The sequence below is a fragment of the Microcaecilia unicolor genome, chromosome 2, assembly GCF_901765095.1.
Source record: "Microcaecilia unicolor chromosome 2, aMicUni1.1, whole genome shotgun sequence".
Classification (NCBI taxonomy): Eukaryota; Metazoa; Chordata; class Amphibia; order Gymnophiona; family Siphonopidae; genus Microcaecilia; species Microcaecilia unicolor.
In genome coordinates, this window is record NC_044032.1 from 76530089 (window position 1) to 76549260 (window position 19172).

General features: G+C 45.0%; 1 protein-coding gene across 2 annotated transcripts in view; it reads left to right on the forward strand.

The window, feature by feature from the left end:
* Positions 1 to 19172, forward strand: part of EGFLAM (EGF like, fibronectin type III and laminin G domains) — a 475563-nt gene that overhangs the window by 333696 nt on the left and 122695 nt on the right. For both annotated transcript variants that reach the window (XM_030193055.1, XM_030193056.1), the window contains one exon: positions 7995 to 8120. In XM_030193055.1, coding sequence (XP_030048915.1) covers positions 7995 to 8120 — 126 coding nt within the window. The remainder of the gene's footprint in view (positions 1 to 7994; positions 8121 to 19172) is intronic.

Sequence of the window (19172 nt, forward strand, 5' to 3'; positions counted from 1 at the left end):
TGCGCCTAAGCAGCCCCCTGCCCCTCCACAGCAAAAGCCGGGGACGGGCTTTTGACTGGATCCATGGGAACATAGCCGCCCTCTAAGTGTCTGTACCGGACGATCTGCCGGTCGGAGGGAGGTTGAAATTTTTTCACAAAAGGTGGCCTCTCATAACCTCCGACCAGTGGGTTCTCCAAATAGTGCGGTGCGGATACGCCCTGAATTTGGCCTCCCTGCCACCAAATTGTCCTCCGGGAGCTCAATCCTTCAGCTCCCATCACAAGCAGGTACTTGCAGAGGAACTCTCCGCCCTTCTCAGCGCCAATGCGGTCGAGCCCGTACCACCCGGGCAGGAAGGGCAGGGATTCTATTCCAGGTACTTCCTTGTGGAAAAGAAAACAGGGGGGATGCGTCCCATCCTAGACCTGAGAGGCCTGAACAAATTCCTGGTCAAAGAAAAGTTCAGGATGCTTTCCTTGGGCACCCTTCTGCCAATGATTCAGAAAAACGATTGGCTATGTTCCCTGGATTTAAAGGACGCATACACTCACATCCCGATACTGCCAGCTCACAGACAGTATCTCAGATTCCGCCTGGGCGCACGGCACTTTCAGTATTGTGTGCTGCCCTTTGGGCTCGCCTCTGCCCCACGGGTGTTTACAAAGTGCCTCGTGGTGGTAGCGGCGTATCTACGCAAGCTGGGAGTGCACGTGTTCCCATATCTCGACAATTGGCTGGTCAAGAACACCTCGGAGGCAGGAGCTCTCCGGTCCATGCAGTGCACTATTCAACTCCTGGAGCTGCTGGGGTTTGTGATAAATTACCCAAAGTCCCATCTCCAGCCAGCCCAGTCTCTGGAATTCATAGGAGCTCTGCTGAATACCCAGACGGCTCAGGCCTTCCTTCCCGAAGCGAGGGCCAACAACCTCCTGTCCCTGGCTTCACGGACCAGAGCGTCTCAGCAGATCACAGCTCGGCAGATGTTGAGACTTCTGGGTCATATGGCCTCCACGGTTCATGTGACTCCCATGGCTCGTCTTCACATGAGATCTGCTCAATGGACCCTAGCTTCCCAGTGGTTTCAAGCCACCGGGAATCTAGAAGATGTCATCCGCCTCTCCACCAGTTGCCGCACTTCATTGCACTGGTGGACCATTCGGACCAATTTGACCCTGGGACGTCCATTCCAAATTCCACAGCCCACGAAAGTGCTGACGACGGATGCATCTCGCCTGGGGTGGGGAGCTCATGTCGATGGGCTTCACACCCAGGGACTGTGGTCCCTCCAGGAAAAGGATCTTCAGATCAACCTCCTGGAGCTCCGAGCGATCTGGAACGCATTGAAGGCTTTCAGAGATCGGCTGTCCTGTCAAATTATCCAAATTCGGACAGACAATCAGGTTGCAATGTATTACATCAACAAGCAGGGGGGCACCGGATCTCGCCCCCTGTGTCAGGAAGCCGTCGGGATGTGGCGTTGGGCTTGCCAGTTCGGCATGCTCCTCCAAGCCACATACCTGGCAGGCGTAAACAACAGTCTGGCCGACAGACTGAGCAGAGTCATGCAACCGCACGAGTGGTCACTCTGTTCCAGAGTGGTACGCAAGATCTTCCGAGAGTGGGGCACCCCCTCGGTGGACCTTTTCGCCTCTCAGACCAACCACAAGCTGCCTCTGTTCTGTTCCAGACTTCAGACACACGGCAGGCTAGCGTCGGAAGCCTTTCTCCTTCATTGGGGACCGGCCTCCTGTATGCTTATCCTCCCATACCTTTGGTGGGGAAGACCTTACTGAAGCTCAAGCAAGACCGCGGCACCATGATTCTGATAGCGCCCTTTTGGCCCCGTCAGATCTGGTTCCCTCTTCTTCTGGAGTTGTCCTCCGAAGAACCGTGGAGATTGGAGTGTTTTCCGACTCTCATTTCGCAGAACGACGGGCGGTGCTGCACCCCAACCTTCAGTCTCTGGCTCTCATGGCCTGGATGTTGAGGGCGTAGACTTCACTGCGTTGGTCTGTCTGAGGGTGTCTCCCGTGTCTTGCTTGCCTCTAGGAAGGATTCCACTAAAAAGAGTTACTTTTTCAAGTGGAGGAGGTTTGTCGTTTGGTGTGAGAGCAAGGCCCTAGAACCTCGTTCTTGCCCTGCACAGAACCTGCTTGAATACCTTCTGCACTTATCAGAGTCTGGCCTCAAGACCAACTCAGTAAGGAATCACCTTAGTGCGATTAGTGCTTACCATTATCGTGTGGAAGGTAAAGCCATCTCTGGAGAGCCTTTAGTCGTTCGCTTCATAAGAGGCTTGCTTTTGTCAAAGCCCCCTATCAGCCTCCTACAGTGTCATGGGATCTCAAACGTCGTCCTCACCCAGCTGATGAAACCTCCTTTTGAGCCACTGAATACCTGCCATCTGAAGTACTTGACCTGGAAGGTCATTTTCTTGGTGGCAGTTACTTCAGCTCGTAGGGTCAGTGAGCTTCAAGCCCTGGTAGCTCATGCTCCGTATACCAAATTTCATCACAACAGAGTAGTGCTCCGCACTCACCCTAAGTTCCTGCCGAAGGTGGTGTCGGAGTTCCATCTTACCAGTCAATTGTCTTGCCAACATTCTTTCCCAGGCCGCATACCCGCCCTGCTGAACGTCAGTTGCACACATTGGACTGCAAGAGAGCATTGGCCTTCTACTTGGAGCGGACACAGCCCCACAGACAGTCCGCCCAATTGTTTGTTTCTTTCGACCCTAACAGGATAGGGGTCGCTGTCGGGAAACGCTAGCAGATGCATTTCCTTCACTTATGCCCAGGCTGGGCTGGCTCCTTGAGGGTCATGTCACGGCTCATAGTGTCAGAGCCATGGCAGCGTCGGTGGCCCACTTGAAGTCAGCCTCTATTGAAGAGATTTGCAAGGCTGCGACGTGGTCATCTGTCCACACATTCACATCACATTACTGCCTCCAGCAGGATACCCGACGCGACAGTCGGTTCGGGCAGTCGGTGCTGCAGAATCTGTTTGGGGTGTAAATCCAACTCCACCCTCCAGGACCCGAATTTATTCTGGTCAGGCTGCACTCTCAGTTAGTTGTTCTTCGTAGGTCAATTTCTGTTATACCCTCGCCGTTGCGAGGTTCAATTGACCTGGGTTCTTGTTTTGAGTGAGCCTGAGAGCTAGGGATACCCCAGTCGTGAGAACAAGCAGCCTGCTTGTCCTCGGAGAAAGTGAATGATACATACCTGTAGCAGGTGTTCTCCGAGGACAGCAGGCTGATTGTTCTCACCTACCCTCCCTCCTCCCCTTTGGAGTTGCGTTTCATCATTTTTGCCTGTCATTCAACTGAGCGGGAACGGTCACGCACGAGCGGGAAGACGGCCGCGCATGCGCGGTGGGCGTGCCCTGCGTGCGGGACCGCCCGCGAAGTTTTGTTCCGGTTGGTGGGGGCTGCTGCGGATGTCACCCAGTCGTGAGAACAATCAGCCTGCTGTCCTCGGAGAACACCTGCTACAGGTATGTATCATTCACTAACTATGAGTAAGGTTAAAGACAAAAGACTTAAAAATTACTTCTTGTGAGTCATATTTGTTGTGTCAGAGGCTAGATTGGATTCACTGAGACTATTTTCAAAGCTTAGAATAACTCAGTATGGGGAATACTAGCTTTGACAGACACAGTAGGGCACTAGATACTGCCGGATGTTAGAAACTTTACTTTGTCCAGAAGTGTATTAGCTGATGTATTGGATGTTGAGAATGATTACTGTTTTGGTTGGTAAAAATTAAGGCCCTGTTTACAAAGGTGCATTAGCGTTTTAGCACGCTGTAACCATGTAGATGCCCTAATATTCCTATGAGTGTCTACACGGTTAGCGCAAGCTAATTTTTAGCGCGCTAAAAGCACTAGCATTCCTTTATAAACAGGCCCTAACTTTATATAGCATAACGTGTGATATTTATATACTGCTAAACCATAGAGTTCTAAGCAGCGTCACACAGTATTCAAGAGAGCAACCTGCTTATTTTCGAAGGAGATGGCCGGCCATCTTCCAACACAAATCGGGAGATGGCCGGCCATCTCCTAAACCCGGCCAAATCTGTATAATCGAAAGCCGGTTTTGGCCGACTTCAACTGCTTTCCGTCGCAGGGCCTGCCAAAGTTAAAGGGGGCGTGTCTGCAGGGTACGGAAGACGGGCTGGGAGCGTGGTTACAAGATGGCCGACTTCGGCCGATAATGGAAAAAAGAAGGCCAGCTCTGACGAGCACTTTGCCGTCTTTACTTGGTCCATTTATTTTTAGGACCAAGCCTAAAAAAAAAATGCCCCAATTGACCAGATGACCACCGGAGGGAATCGGGGATGACCTCCCCTTACTCCTCCAGTGGTCACCAACCCCCTCCCACCCCAAAAAACTTTTTTTAAACATTTTTGTGCCAGCCTCAAATGTCATACCCAGCTCCCTGACAGCACTATGCAGGTCCCTGGAGCTGTTTTTGGTGGGTACTGCAGTGCACTTACATAAGTACATAAGTACATAAGTAATGCCACACTGGGAAAAGACCAAGGGTCCATCGAGCCCAGCATCCCGTCCACGACAGCGGCCAATCCAGGCCAAGGGCACCTGGCAAGCTTCCCAAACGTACAAACATTCTATACATGTTATTCCTGGAATTTTGGATTTTTCCCAGTCCGTTTAGTAGCGGTTTATGGACTTGTCCTTTAGGAAACCGTCCAACCCCTTTTTAAACTCTGCTAAGCTAACCGCCTTCACCACTTTCTCCGGCAACGAATTCCAGAGTTTAATTACACGTTGGGTGAAGAAAAATTTTCTCCGATTTGTTTTAAATTTACTACACTGTAGTTTCATCGCATGCCCCCTAGTCCTAGTATTTTTGGAAAGCGTGAACAGACTCTTCATATCCACCTGTTCCACTCCACTCATTATTTTATATACCTCTATCATGTCTCCCCTCAGCCGTCTCTTCTCCAAGCTGTATAGCCCTAGCCTCCTTAGTCTTTCTTCATAGGGAAGTCGTCCCATCCCCGCTATCATTTTAGTCGCCCTTCGCTGCACCTTTTCCAATTCTACTATATCTTTCTTGAGATGCGGCGACCAGAATTGAACACAATACTCAAGGTGCGGTCGCACCATGGAGCGATACAACGGCATTATAACATCCTCACACCTGTTTTCCATACCTTTCCTAATAATACCCAACATTCTATTTGCTTCTTAGCCGCAGCAGCACACTGAGCAGAAGGTTTCAGTGTGTTATCGACCGACGACACCCAGATCCCTTTCTTGGTCCGTAACTCCTAACGTGGAACCTTGCATGACGTAGCTATAATTCGGGTTCTTTTTTCCCACATGCATCACCTTGCACTTGCTCACATTAAACGTCATCTGCCATTTAGGCCGCCCAGTCTCCCAGTCTCGTAAGGTCCTTCTGTAATTTTTCACAATCCTGTCGCGATTTAACGACTTTGAATAACTTTGTGTCATCAGCAAATTTAATTACCTCGCTAGCTACTCCCATCTCTAAATCATTTATAAATATATTAAAAAGCAGCGGTCCTAGCACAGACCCCTGAGGAACCCCACTAACTACCTTCTCCATTGTGAATACTGCCCATTTAACCCCACTCTCTGTTTCCTATCCTTCAACCAGTTTTTAATCCACAATAGGACATTTCCTCCTATCCCATGACCCTCCAATTTCCTCTGTAGCCTTTCATGAGGTACCTTGTCAAACGCCTTTTGAAAATCCAGATACACAATATCAACCGACTCCCCTTTGTCCACATGTTTGTTCACTCCCTCAAAGAATTGAAGTAAATTGGTCAGGCAAGATTTCCCACACAAAGCCATGCTGACTTGGTCTCAGTAATCCATGTCCTCGGATGTGCTCTGTAATTTTGTTTTTAATAATAGCCTCTACCATTTTCCCAGGCACCGACGTCAGACTCACCAGTCTATAATTTCCCGGATCTCCCCTGGAGCCTTTTTTAAAAATGGGCGTTACATTGGCCACCCTCCAATCTTCCGGTACCACGCTCGATTTTAAGGATAAGTTGCATATCACTAGCAGTAGCTCCGCAAGCTCGTTTTTCAGTTCTATCAGTACTCTAGGATGAATACCATCTGGTCCAGGAGATTTGCTACTCTTCAGTTTGCCGAACTGCCCCATTACGTCCTCCAGGTTTACCGTGAAGTCAGTAAGTTTCTCCAACTCATCCGCTTGAAATACCATTTCCGACACCGGTATCCCACCCAAATCTTCCTCGGTGAAGACCGAAGCAAAGAATTCATTCAGTCTCTCCGCTACGTCTTTGTCTTCCTTGATCGCCCCTTTTACCCCTCGGTCATCCAGCGGCCCAACCGATTCTTTTGCCAGCTTCCTGCTTTTAATATACCGAAAAATTTTTTTACTATGTTTTTTTGCCTCTAATGCTATCTTTTTTTCATACTCCCTCTTGGCCTTCTTAATCTGCGCCTTGCATTTGCTTTGACACTCCTTATGCTGTTTCTTGTTATTTTCAGACGGTTCCTTCTTCCATTTTCTGAAGGCGTTTCTTTTAGCCCTAATAGCTTCCTTCACCTCACTTTTCAACCAGGCCGGGTGTCTTTTGGACTTCCGTCTTTCTTTTCTAATTTGCGGAATATGTATGGCCTGGGCCTCCAGGATGGTATTTTTGAACAGCATACACGCCTGTTGTACAGTTTTTACTCTCTCAGTTGCCCCCCTAAGTTTTTTTTTTTTACCGTTCAGGCAGGCGGACCCAGGCCCATCCCCCTCTACCTGTTACACTTGTGGTGGTAAATGGGAGCCCTCCAAAACCCACCACAAACCCGCTGTACCCACATCTAGGTGCTTCCCTTCACCCATAAGGGCTATGGCAGTGGTGCACAGTTGTGGGTTGTGGGCTTTGGGGGGTTTGGGGAGGTTTGGGGGGGTTGAGGGGCTCAGCACACAAGGTAAGGAAGCTATGTACCTGGGAGCTTTTTCTGAAGTCCACTGCAGTGCCCCCTAGGGTGCCCGGTTGATGTCCTGGCATGCGAAGGGGACCAGTACACTACAAATGCTGGCTCCTCCCACGACTAAATGCATTGGATTTGGCCGGGTTTAAGATGGCTGCCATTAGTTTCCATTATCGCCGGAAACCGATGGCAGCCATCTCTAACGCTGGCCCAAATGTTGAGATTTGGCCGGCCCTGACTGTATTATCGAAACGAAAGATGGCCGGCCATCTTGTTTCGATAATGCGGTCGGGTATGCAGCTTTACGGGGCCGGCCATATAGATGGCCAGCCCCATTTGATTATGCCCCTCCAAGACAATCTCCCAGGTTTTACAGAAATAAATTTAAATAGTAGTCAGGCCATTCTAATTATTTAGCCAGAACAAATTTCTGGAAAAGGTTGGTTTTAAGATTCCTTCTAAATGGTAGATACATATCAAATTGAATAAAACATATTGAAAATTCTTGCCAAAATTTAGGGGCTTGGTATGCAAATATGAATTTTCAATATCTTACCACCTGTAACAGCAAGACAACTAAAAGGAGAGTTATTAATAGTTCTTCTGTTCCTTGAGAGAGCATATATTCAGGAACACCCCCATCCAAAATTTTAAATAAAAAACAAGCAAATTTAAATAAAACCTTGGCCTATACAGGAAGCAAATGCAATCTTACAAAATAACCTGAGATCCAGTTTTCTCAGAGAGAAAAATCAGATGAACCACATCTGAAGCCTTTTTAAGTTATGTTTCAAACTACCCAGGAATATTAGATTGCAGTAGTCCAATTTCGACAATATCAATGACTTGACCAGAAGTCTAAATTTATCTAGTTCAAGTAAACATCTTACAAGTCTCCATTTTCTAAACAAGAAAAATGAATTTTTAACTAAAGCATCAATATGTGAACCAAGAAACAGAGTATGATCAACATAAGCCCTAGAATCTTAATAACAGAAGAAAAAGTGTAACCTGTGTGAAATAAAAATTAACCTTAAAGTCTTTTTACATAGGTGAATGTAGCAGAGGAGTTTGCGATGAAGCTGTCTGCATTAATGGTGGTACCTGTACACCAAGCAGAGCTGATTCCTACATGTGCCTTTGTTCAATTGGTTTCAGAGATCAACACTGTGAAGAAGGTGAGAGGAATAACTTTTTACATGTATGTTAACCTTTGTAATAATGTATGGTGTCAAAGGTTTATAATTCTAAGTTTTTAAAGGGCGTTTAAAGCATTTATGAACTATGTGTGACTGGTTAGTAGCTAAGTTTAACTGTATGTTGACAGAAAACATATTTTCTTCTATTTGTTTTAAATGTGCTACTATGTAAGTTCATGGAGGGTCACCAATGAGCCCCATTTTACATAGAACATAACTATTAGAATTGAGATTTCCAGGTCAGATATGTTCAGTTCCAGTGGTATTTAGAAAAGGACTGGACTTGCTTCTCCAATCATGCTTGATAGACTCCTTTCTCTTAGTTTACCCTCTTGTCCAAAGGATAACCTTGTTATCAAGCTACCCACTGTACCCTCCAGTCGCTTGACAAACTGCTTCCTATGCCATGGCAAAATGCTGATAGATTCTCTCTGGTCTGGTAGTCGTGCAACATTTGGGACCTATATGCGTTATCTAATAATGACTCCTTTCTTTATTTTCTTGAAGCCCAGATTACCTTTGGTCTTCCAGATATTGTAACCAGGCGCCTCTCTTGTGCAGCCAAGGATAGAACAATCTCCTCCAGCCACAGGCTCCCGGTACAATGAAGAAATAGATGTCCACCAGTAACTCCAATCTTAAGGACTTTTATTCCATGCAGGTTTCTAGTACACAGTTCCAACAGCAGCATAGCACATACCAGGATTCAATACAGGCTTACAGGCTCCAGCCTGGGCTCTTTATCCAGTGCACAATAAACAGTAATTCAATTCCCAAGACAAACAGTTCTTACAGTTCAGTCACCAAGCAGCAGTTTCTACCTTCTATCCTCTTTACCTTCAGGAGAGTTCAATATTTTAGGGACTCCTTCTACCCAAGGGTTTTCCCCTGCATCAGCTTCACAGTGAATTCAATACTTTTGGGACTTCCTCTCACCCAAGGAATTTCAGCCTGCTTCAGTACTTTAGGGACCTCCCTGCCTAAGGATTTTCAGCCTGCAAATACTTTAGGGACCTCTCTGCCCAAGGGTTTTCAGCCTGCAACTGCTTCTCTCCTTCTGCTTCTCTCTCCTGAACTGAACTGAACTCCACTCCTGGGACTCCTTCCCACCTGCCTAATCAATCCCTGGCTTCAGCTACCACCACCAATCATTCTCCTTCCATTAGCTTCCTCACACCCAAACCAGCTGAGTTAAGCATTAGACTAATGAGACCAATGATGAGCTCCTGCACACAGGGTTTCCTAACTCTCTTTCCGCCTAGTGGCAGCCACTCTACACAACCTGCCAGCTTACACCCATGTCTTCCCCGATTGCAGCTAGGAGTCCAGTCCGGGTTCTTCATCTCACCCTCTGGCTCCTTGCCTGCAATGCCTTCTGGGACTTGTATTTCAGACTGAAACTGCCTTCCCAACTATCCTGGAGGTGACTTTATCACAATATACAGTTTTTCAGTTGACTCCAACTGCTGCTTGTTATCAGAGCATTGTGCTACCATCTTCATCTGCATGGCCTCTACCAGATTTGGTGGTCCTCTATAGACAGTTTTTGTCCTTGGGTCATTCCACTTCCCAGTTTTACAAGGTGCTCAACACCATCAGACCTTCTAGAATAGATGGGCTGAGACAAGTCTGGGAGCATGATCTCCAGCTTATATTAACTCCCAAATTATGGGATCAGTTTTGGCAAAATTTATCTCACATTTACTACTAATCATTTCAATAGCACTATTAGACATACAGAGCACTGTACACATTATATGCAGGTACTTTCTCTGTCCCTAGAGGGCTCACAATCTAAGTTTTTGTACCTGGGGTATTGGAGGGTTAAGTGACTTGCCCAAGGTCACAAGGAGCTGCAGTAGGCATTGAACCCAGGTCACCAGGATCAAAGCCCACTGCACTAACCATTATGCTACTCCTCCACTCTCTTTAATTCAATGTTTTTCTTGGGAGGCAGAACATACTGGACCCTATCTGAATTACATTTTATAAATTCTCTAGGTCCTGCTTGTCATGTCAGACTCACATGGGATCTTTAAAGCATATGTTATTTGAGTGTCCCTGCAATAGTGTGAGCAGGGTTGGAGTGGGAGCCTTTCATAAAATACAAACAAAAAAAGCAACACTGGACCTTTAGGACTGGGACAGTTGAAGTTCTTTATTAATGAGTGACCCGACACGGGCCGTGTTTCGGCGTTAAACAACGCCTGCCTCAGGGGTCAAAGAGAAACTCTATGACATACACGTGGTGTAGATTCAATGCCCCAAAATCAATCATTATAATCGCAGTTCGCCGCACTCGCGAAGGTAAAATCTGTAAAGAGCCTTCTGGTTAGCACAAAATCGCTAGGGAAACAAAACTATTAAACAAAAGCTGAAATCTGTTACCTCACATTTAGAGTAAAAAAAAAGAATAAATTCTCTTTAGTTTCAGAGGCCAACTTTACACAGGCCTGTACCTGACAGGCCTCAACCCCACAATACATAAAGCTACTTGCAGGGTTGTACAAACACAGGATTCTTGTAAAGCTAAAGTTAAAGCATGGCCTACCTTAGCAAGTTCTGGTAGCTTACACATAAGCAGGGGAGACCTACACTGCAGGACAGCTTCTCTTCTCCCAGGGCCTCCCTTTTGTGTTCTGCCAGAGGGCTTTTGCTTCCTGCTCACTGTTGAGCCTAGCCCTCCTAGCCAGACAGCCTAACATACCTATGCTTACATTGGCTCTGCTTCAGCCTCTGACATGGCAAGTTAGTACCACCTGCCACAAAGTGGCTAATCTGCAACCTCAGTGAGGGGGAGTGTTCTTAGGGACACCTGCTATATCACTCACTCACTCACAGTCCCAGTTTGCATCACTAATAGAACTGCATTTGGGATACCTTACAGGTCATATCTTCAGTCCCAGTGGCTCTTTCTTATCAAGTTATATTTTTGAAATCCCTGGTTTTTCAGCATCAGCTTGATATGCAGCAATATTACCTTTTTGATCTTCTATTGTACAGCACTGCGTACGTCTAGTAGCGCTTTAGAAATTATAAGTAGTAGTATTGTCCTTATCACGCAAAGTGCTTATTTACACTTTTTGCTTATTTAGAACCCAAACCTTTACTGGCTTCTGCTCAGTGTGTATTGAGTCAGCAGTCCTAAATTTTACTTTGAACATCTTTCATTTATTTTGGCTGGAGAAAGGAAACTTTTATCTTCCCTTCATATTACAAATAACTTTCCTCATGCCCTGTGATCAGAGCTGGATCTATTTTTACATCTAACCCTTCTTCTGGACAACAACAAAAAAGAGCCTATAGCAACCTGCATCAATTAGACCATCCAAGGATATCAGAACCAGAAACTATAAAGTGCATACCTATAATCCGTGAGTTAAAGTTTTATTTTAACTAAATAACTATTTCTAAAATTCTGAATCTGTTAGATTCCTTAAAACTAAAGTCAGCCATCAACCTCCTCTTCATTAAGGGCCAGATGCACTAAACTTAACGAGCCCTTAACGAACCCTTAACAAACCATTAACAAGCAAGTAGTAAACCCTGGCATGCACTAAAGACTTTTTTCTGACGATGGCAGCAGCTAACGAAAACGGAATGCAGATGAGCAAATTATGTAGATGCACCAACCCCTTCCGATTGCCTTAACGCTGGAAAATCTAACGCGAGGTCTGTACCTCTCGTTGGGGCTGCACGGGATAAAACTTGGCCCAAAGTAAAAAAAAAAAAATCGGGGAACAAAAAAACGCTCCGCTTCAAAAAAAAACGTCATCCCCCCCCTCCCCCGCAGTTTTTAACCCTGCTGCTGAACCCTGAAGAAGAAGAGGTTTCCCTGCTCATCCCCCCCCCCCCCCCCCCCCGCAATAATAAAAACGTCTTTTTGGGCAGTGCTTCACTCAGCTGAGAGACCTGGAAGTCTCTGAGCCAATCACAGCGTGGTTAGCTCCCTAAACACGTTGTGATTGGCTCAGGGAGTTCCAGGTCTCAGCTGAGTGAAGCACTGCCAAAAAAGACGTTTTTATTATTGCAGGGTGGAATGACAGCCAAAATGGACGTTTGTTTTTGATGGGCGTCCATTTTGTCCGTCATCCCCCCCCCCCCCCCCTGCAATAATAAAAACATCTGTTTTGGCAGTGCTTCACTCAGCTGAGAGACCAGTAAGTCTCTGAGCCAATCACAGCGTGTTTAGCTTTCTGCTTCTGATGTACCTGAAAAAGTTGTTACTGTGAGTTTTAACCTCTTCGGCAAGATTCTCTTCATATTCTCTTTTAGCCTTTTTTATTAATGCTTTGAATCTGACTTGCCAGTGCTTATGTTGCTTCTTATTTGCTTAATTTGGGTCCCTCTTCCATTCTTTGAAGGACAATCTTTTGGCTGTAATAGCCTCTCTTACGTCACCTTTTAACCATCCTGACTGACGTTTTCTATTCTTTCCACCTTTGCAAATACGTGGAATACATCTGGACTAGGCTTCCAAGATGGTATTTTTTAATAAAGTTCACGCCTGATTTAGTGTCCTAACCTTTGCAGCTGATCCTTTTAGGGGTTTTTTAAACCATTTTCCGAATTTTATTATAGTCGCCCTTTCAAAAATTAAATGCAACTACAGTAGATTTCCTTTGTGGGTTCATCCTAGATAGTAGCTCAGACTTGATCATTTTATGATCACTGTTTCCCAGGGGTCCTAACACTACCACCTCTCGCACTATGCCCTGCACACCACCAAGGACCATTGGTGGCATCTACCTTCAAGTAACATAGTAAAATAGTAGATGACGGCAGAAAAAGACCTGCACGGTCCATCCAGTCTGCCCAACAAGATAACTCATATGTGCTACTTTAACAGCACACAGTTAGGACTGATAAAGAGCACCAAACCTGACTAACAAACTAGCTCCAAAAGCTATCACCATAAAGTGGCTCACATGGATTTGCTTAGTTCTTTTGAGCACGTTGGGTGGCAACCTACCAATCCTATCCCCATAATCTATAACCCATGTAGAAAACCCTACACTAGGAAACACCCTATGTATAATTTTAGATATCTGGTAGTCAATGCTAATAAATACCATCAGAACATTATTATGGTTACAGACCAGAACCAAATGGCTAACATTTGATGGCCAAAAAAACCTCGCTACCTTTTGCAATTATCCAAACAATTCTCCCTTTTGAAACACAAGTCTTAACTCACTCCTGTCCATGCCATTTATATCAACGCCAGGTCTGTGGGGAAGAAGACTCTCTTACTCAGGGATCTCCTAGAATATTCAGATCTGGGCTTCTGTTTATTTCAGAAACATGGCTCACAGAAGTTGATAGTCCAATACTGCCCCACATCTACCCACCCAGTTATGGTATTCTTCATTCTCCAAGACAAGGTTAAAAAGGAGGCAGACTTGCTCTTATCTTTAAGAGTTTTTTCCATGTGTCTTTAGTTAGTTCTGGAGTTTTCCCTGAACTGGAATACATGCTGTGCAAATTCTGCGATGGTTCAAAAGAGGCAAATCAAATCATCCTACTCCTCATTTACCATCCTCCGGGAGCTTGGTCCAAGGCAGAACCTCTACTTAAGAGATTACTTCCTCTGCCATGTCACAATTTTCAAGGATTATTTTCCTGGGAGTCTTGGGAAATGATGTAGACACCAATGTCCACAACTTCAAATCATTCCTGAAGGACTGCGACCTAACCACGTTCTCTGAGGGTACAACTCATGAAAAAGGCCATATGTTAGACTTCATGATTTGCTATCCTAATAGCTTGATTAGCTGATTCAGATGGAAGCCAGTACCATGGTCTGACCACTTCCAACTGGATTTCACCATTGATATCTGTATGTCAAATTTAACCAGTCACAAGTCATCCAAACTCATCTCCACTAGAGGTAAAATCAACGAGGCCATTTTCTGGTCTGAGCTAACAGATTCCCTCACTACCACCTCTCCTACACATGGTTTGATCAAATCCTGCTGGGACACCAAGGTGAAAGCCATACTAGACAAAATTGCTCCATTTACCACTAAAAAGGTCAAGACATCCAGAAATTTGCCATGGTTTACAGAGGAACTATCCATCCTAAAAAGGAATGTTGATACCTAGAAAAGCAATGGAGAAAGAACAAAGATACTACTTATAATTCCAAATGGAAGTCAGCCTTCCGATGCTTCAAAAAGAAGGTAGCTGACTCAAAACGCCAACACTATAGCAGCCTAATAGGTCAAGATGATCTTGACATAAAAAACTTTTCTCCTTAGTTAAAACACTAACTTCCACTAATAAGGATGAACATTGACAGAAAACATGGCCCAAGACCTAGCTGATCATTTTGCCAATAAGATCCTCCAAATTAGGTCTGAACTATCTAAAGCTAAACTAAAAGAGGAAAATAGTCCAACCCATAGCTCAACATTAATCACCGGAGATCCTACAACCCAAGGACTCAAAACTGACCAAAACTGGGAATCTTTTCAACCACTAACAGTTTAGGATGTAAGATCAATGCTGTTGAAATGCTTCCAAGCCAACTGCTCCCTGGATCAATGCCCAAAACACCTACTCAAATCTATCCCTATGGAAGCAGTAAACTGGCTACTCGATAATCTCAATGAGCTATTAGAAACTGGCTCTCTTTCTCCTAACATGGACAAAGTTGTTTTCACTCCACTTCTGAAGGGATCTGGGCTAGACGTAACATTGCATGCAAACTACCATCCAGTGACAAGCATAACCCTTTTTACAAAAATATTAGAAACCTGCATTTGTAAACATCTTTCTTTATATCTATAAAATATTTCTATTTTACACTGGTCACAATTTGGCTTCAGATCGACACATAATATGGAAACATTACTACTAGTTCTAATTACATATGTCAAACAACACCTATGCAAAGGTGACCAAGTAATTCTTTTCCGATTTGATATATCAGCAGCATTTGATGCAATTGACCACACATGGCTACTCAAGCACCTGGATCACATAAAAATAACAGGGACTGTGTTAAAATGGTTCAGTGAAATCCTTTCAAATCGAAGTGATTCTGTCAAGCAAAACAACTAACTTTCTAACTTCTGGTCTCCTAACTGCAGGGTCCCGCAGGGATCTCCCCTCTTTCCTATCCTGTTCAATCTCTTTATCTCATCCCTTGCCTCGAAACACCTGGGACTTAATGAACTACTATTATCCTATGTGGATGACATCCTGCTTCTCTTACCAATGACAGCATCAAACATAGATCCAACTTGGTCTGTAGTGAATGGTATGACTGCTGTCAGCACCTGGGCCCTGACCAATGCGCAAAAAAACAAAGTCCTGTGGTTCCAAAATCAAGGAGTTGAGGTCCCATCATAAATATCCTTGACCAATGGTCAAATCTTTACAGTTGAATCTGAAACTAGAGTACTAGGGGTCTTCTTCACCTTCACTTCCCATATAAACCAGCTATGGAAGAAAACACTATTCAAAATGAGACAGCTGCGTCTAGTCAGATCAACCAAAAAGCCTGTGCACTACTAGTCTAAATGTTAGCCCTACCTCACTTGGATTACTGTGACATCCTATTTCTTGGTATTAAGTGTCAATATCAGGAAAATAAAACTTTCATATCATACAGAACACAGCTGCTAGACTAATGTAGAGATTGAATAGATATACTAGTGTTTCAACTCATCTAAACAAACTGCACTGGCTTCCCATAGCAAAAAGACTCAAGTTCAAAGTTGCTTGTTTAGTTTTTCAAATCCTACAGGGCTTCACCTCTGAACTGCTGACTAAGACCATTTCGCTATGTCTGGTCCTGTCTAACAGACTGAAACAACAACTGATGCTAATACCATTCCAAAAGACAATTAGAAATCAGAAGATTTTCAGCTCTCTATTCCCTATTCTTGGAAAATGTGGAACTCTCTACCTATTGCCATCAGAACAGAAAACAGCTATCTCAACTTCAGGAAGAGGCTAAAACTCTTTCTCTTCTCTGCTTTATAACAATCCATCATGATTTATACTTCCTAGTATCATTCATTATCCTTTCCTTAATGTTTTTAGTCTCATGCATTAATCCAATGGTTTCTCAAACCTCACATTAACACTATTTGCTTTTGTCTCACCTAGAATGTAAACCACACTGAACCCTGGAAAGGGGATATTAGCGGTATATAAGAATTGATGTGAATTATTTTGAATTGAATTTAAGTGATCTTAGGGCACTGGAAAGACCTTTCAAAGGTCACCTGTCAGCAGTGATAGAATCTAGTATCATTTTGAGGCTTACATTGTTAAGTGGGCTGGCCGTTCTGCCAAGTTTGCTGGGTGGTGGTCTCCCTTGACTAAATTTGTATCACCTATGGAAGATGTTTTGAACTCTGTCAGCATAAAGATGTCTCATTTCATTTGATCTTTGTGTTTTCTTTATAACTGTACAAAGGTGATGCTGTCTTGTTGGCTTTGTTTCTGTTATGGTTCTCTGTTTATGCTATTTTCTTAATAAATAAATGAAAACTACAAAGAAAGAAAAAGATCTGCCAACGTAGAGCTTTTTCTAAAATATCTGCAAGAGAACAGATGTATTTGCCAGCACGTGCAGCCACAGCAGCCATTTTACAAATATACAGGAAAAACAAGGGAAGAAACGTGGCAACTTACACAGTTTGCAAAGTTATGTGTGAATGCTGCTAATTAAACACAAAGGCCTCAATCTTTATCTGTTTTCAGTTTGGAGGGAGAAATAAACAACATGAGATTAAAGAATATAACTCCCTTAATCAGTCCTTACTTTCTGTCTAAAATGTGACTTCACATCTGTCAAGTAGAACAAAAAGTAAAAATGAATATATGAGATGGCAATTCCAGTAACTGGGAAACAAAGCCAGCGTTGGGCAGACTTCTATTATCTGTGCCCTGATCATGACTAGACAAATCTGGATGAGCTGGAGTGGGGGTTTGATGACAGCTTCAGTAGTTGGGGAACAAGGCCAGTGCCGGGCAGACTTCTACAGTCTGTGCTCTGAAAATGGCAAGGAGAAATCGAGATCAAGTAGGCATCATACCTTATGCTATGAGTTTATCTCGCTGGGCAGACTGGATGGACCATATAGGTCTTTATTTGTCATCATCTACTGTGCTACTATATTCATAAAATATCAAAAAACACTGGCTTGCCCAACCTCTTGTGAAATAGAGCTCCAGAACTGTGAACTAGAGAATGAAAAGGAGTATTTTCACATTACTACAAGATTTATTTCCCACAGAGAGAGAAAGTTCAGTAAGTCTCATTCAGTGACCTAAGCATTCTGGGAGGTACATATCTTTGTAATCATGAGATCAGTAATGGGGGAGATAGCAGTTCATTTCTAATGTTCACCCAAAGTCAGTACAGACTCTAAAGCACTGGTGTATTGATATCCCAAAGGTAAACCTGAGTAAAAGTCATGGCTGAGTTCTGTACTAAGTGAAGGTTATTCAAACCTCTTTATATTTTTCCAATGTAGAGTGAATTACAATAGTTGACACATGCAACTATTGGTATCTGGAGCATAATGGGAAAAGAAAACAAAAGATACCAATGAATATATATTTTATTTCATTTTTGTTTCATTTGCCATTAAAGTTTATATGAAACAAAAGCTCATTACATTTACTTTCTGCACTACACAACGTAACACCAGTGGTGGGCGAAAAGGAGCAGATTCAATCCTTTGCAAGCAAGTTTGCAATGAGCCAATTCCACATTGCCTAAAATTGCAACAGGGACCATTTTGCAGCCACTTGGGTAAAAAATTTCAGATTAGAAGCAGCTTTTGAAGCTCCTTGCTTCTGAGAATGTTGAATTGTGAAATGCAGTTCTATATCTGGGTGCATAAAAGTGTACAGAAAAGCAACATTTATGTGTGTAATGCACTAAGCACTATTCTATAAGATAGCATATAAGTGCCATAGCGTGTAATGCATACAGGTGGGGAAGAGCATGGGAGGAGCATGAAGGTGTCTCCAACTTATGCACATGTGCCTACATGTGCCATACAAAGTGCATAACTTATAGTATTCTATAACTTATGCACATAACTTATAGAAGACTATAATCAAATGCCGGCATTAGAGGCTGTTAGCGCCATACTAGCGTCGGCTTTTGCTAGCCCCACATGATCAGAGCCCTTGAGTGCGTGAAACAACGCGTTTGAGGGCTCTTACCGCAAGTAGCATGCAAATGCATGCTAATTGGGGCTTAACGCATTCATCCCCAATGATCAGCGACCAGCGCACCAAAGATTGGGTCGCTGGCTGCGACAAACCCTACGCCAGCTCCGAGCTGTCGTTAGGGTTTGCAGTTCATTGGGGAGGAATGGTGAGCCCTGTCCAGCATGCATTTGCATGCTGGGAGGCCCCCAATCCCCCCAACGACGCAAACCACCCCCCCCCAGCGACAGGGGACTGGAGGTCCAGCGGACCTCCGGTCCCGCCTGATGATCCCACCCCCCCCCCCCCAGGTTCAGGGAGGGCTGGAGATCCGGTGGGTCTCCAGCCCCCCAACCCCCCCGAAAATGGTCCCTGGTGGTCCAGTGGCCGACGCCGCCCCCCCAACCCAACCCCCAGCATTGGCAAGGGTCCGCTCTGCCATCCGATCCGACACCCACCCTCCCTCTCTGCCTGCCCGCTGCCCGCCCCCTACCTTGGTTGGAGGAGGGATGCAGCCTGCCTCCCTCCTCTTCCTTCGATGCCGCAAAATAGTGGCGCCCAGCCCTGTCCAGTGCATCCTGGGATGCGCTGGGCGGGGCTACACACCATATAAGGGCGTCCCTCTTCCAACCAAGGTAGGAGGGTGGGCGAACAGGCAGAGAGGGAGGGTGGGCATCGGATCCGATGGCAGAGTGGACCCTTACCAATGCGGAGGGTGGGGTGGGTTGGGTAGGGGGGAGCGGCCATTTGACCACCAGGGACCATTTTCGGCGGGGGTTTGGGAGGGCTGGAGACCCACCGGATCTCTAGCCCTCCCTGAACCTGGGGGGGGGGGGATCGTCGGGGGGACCT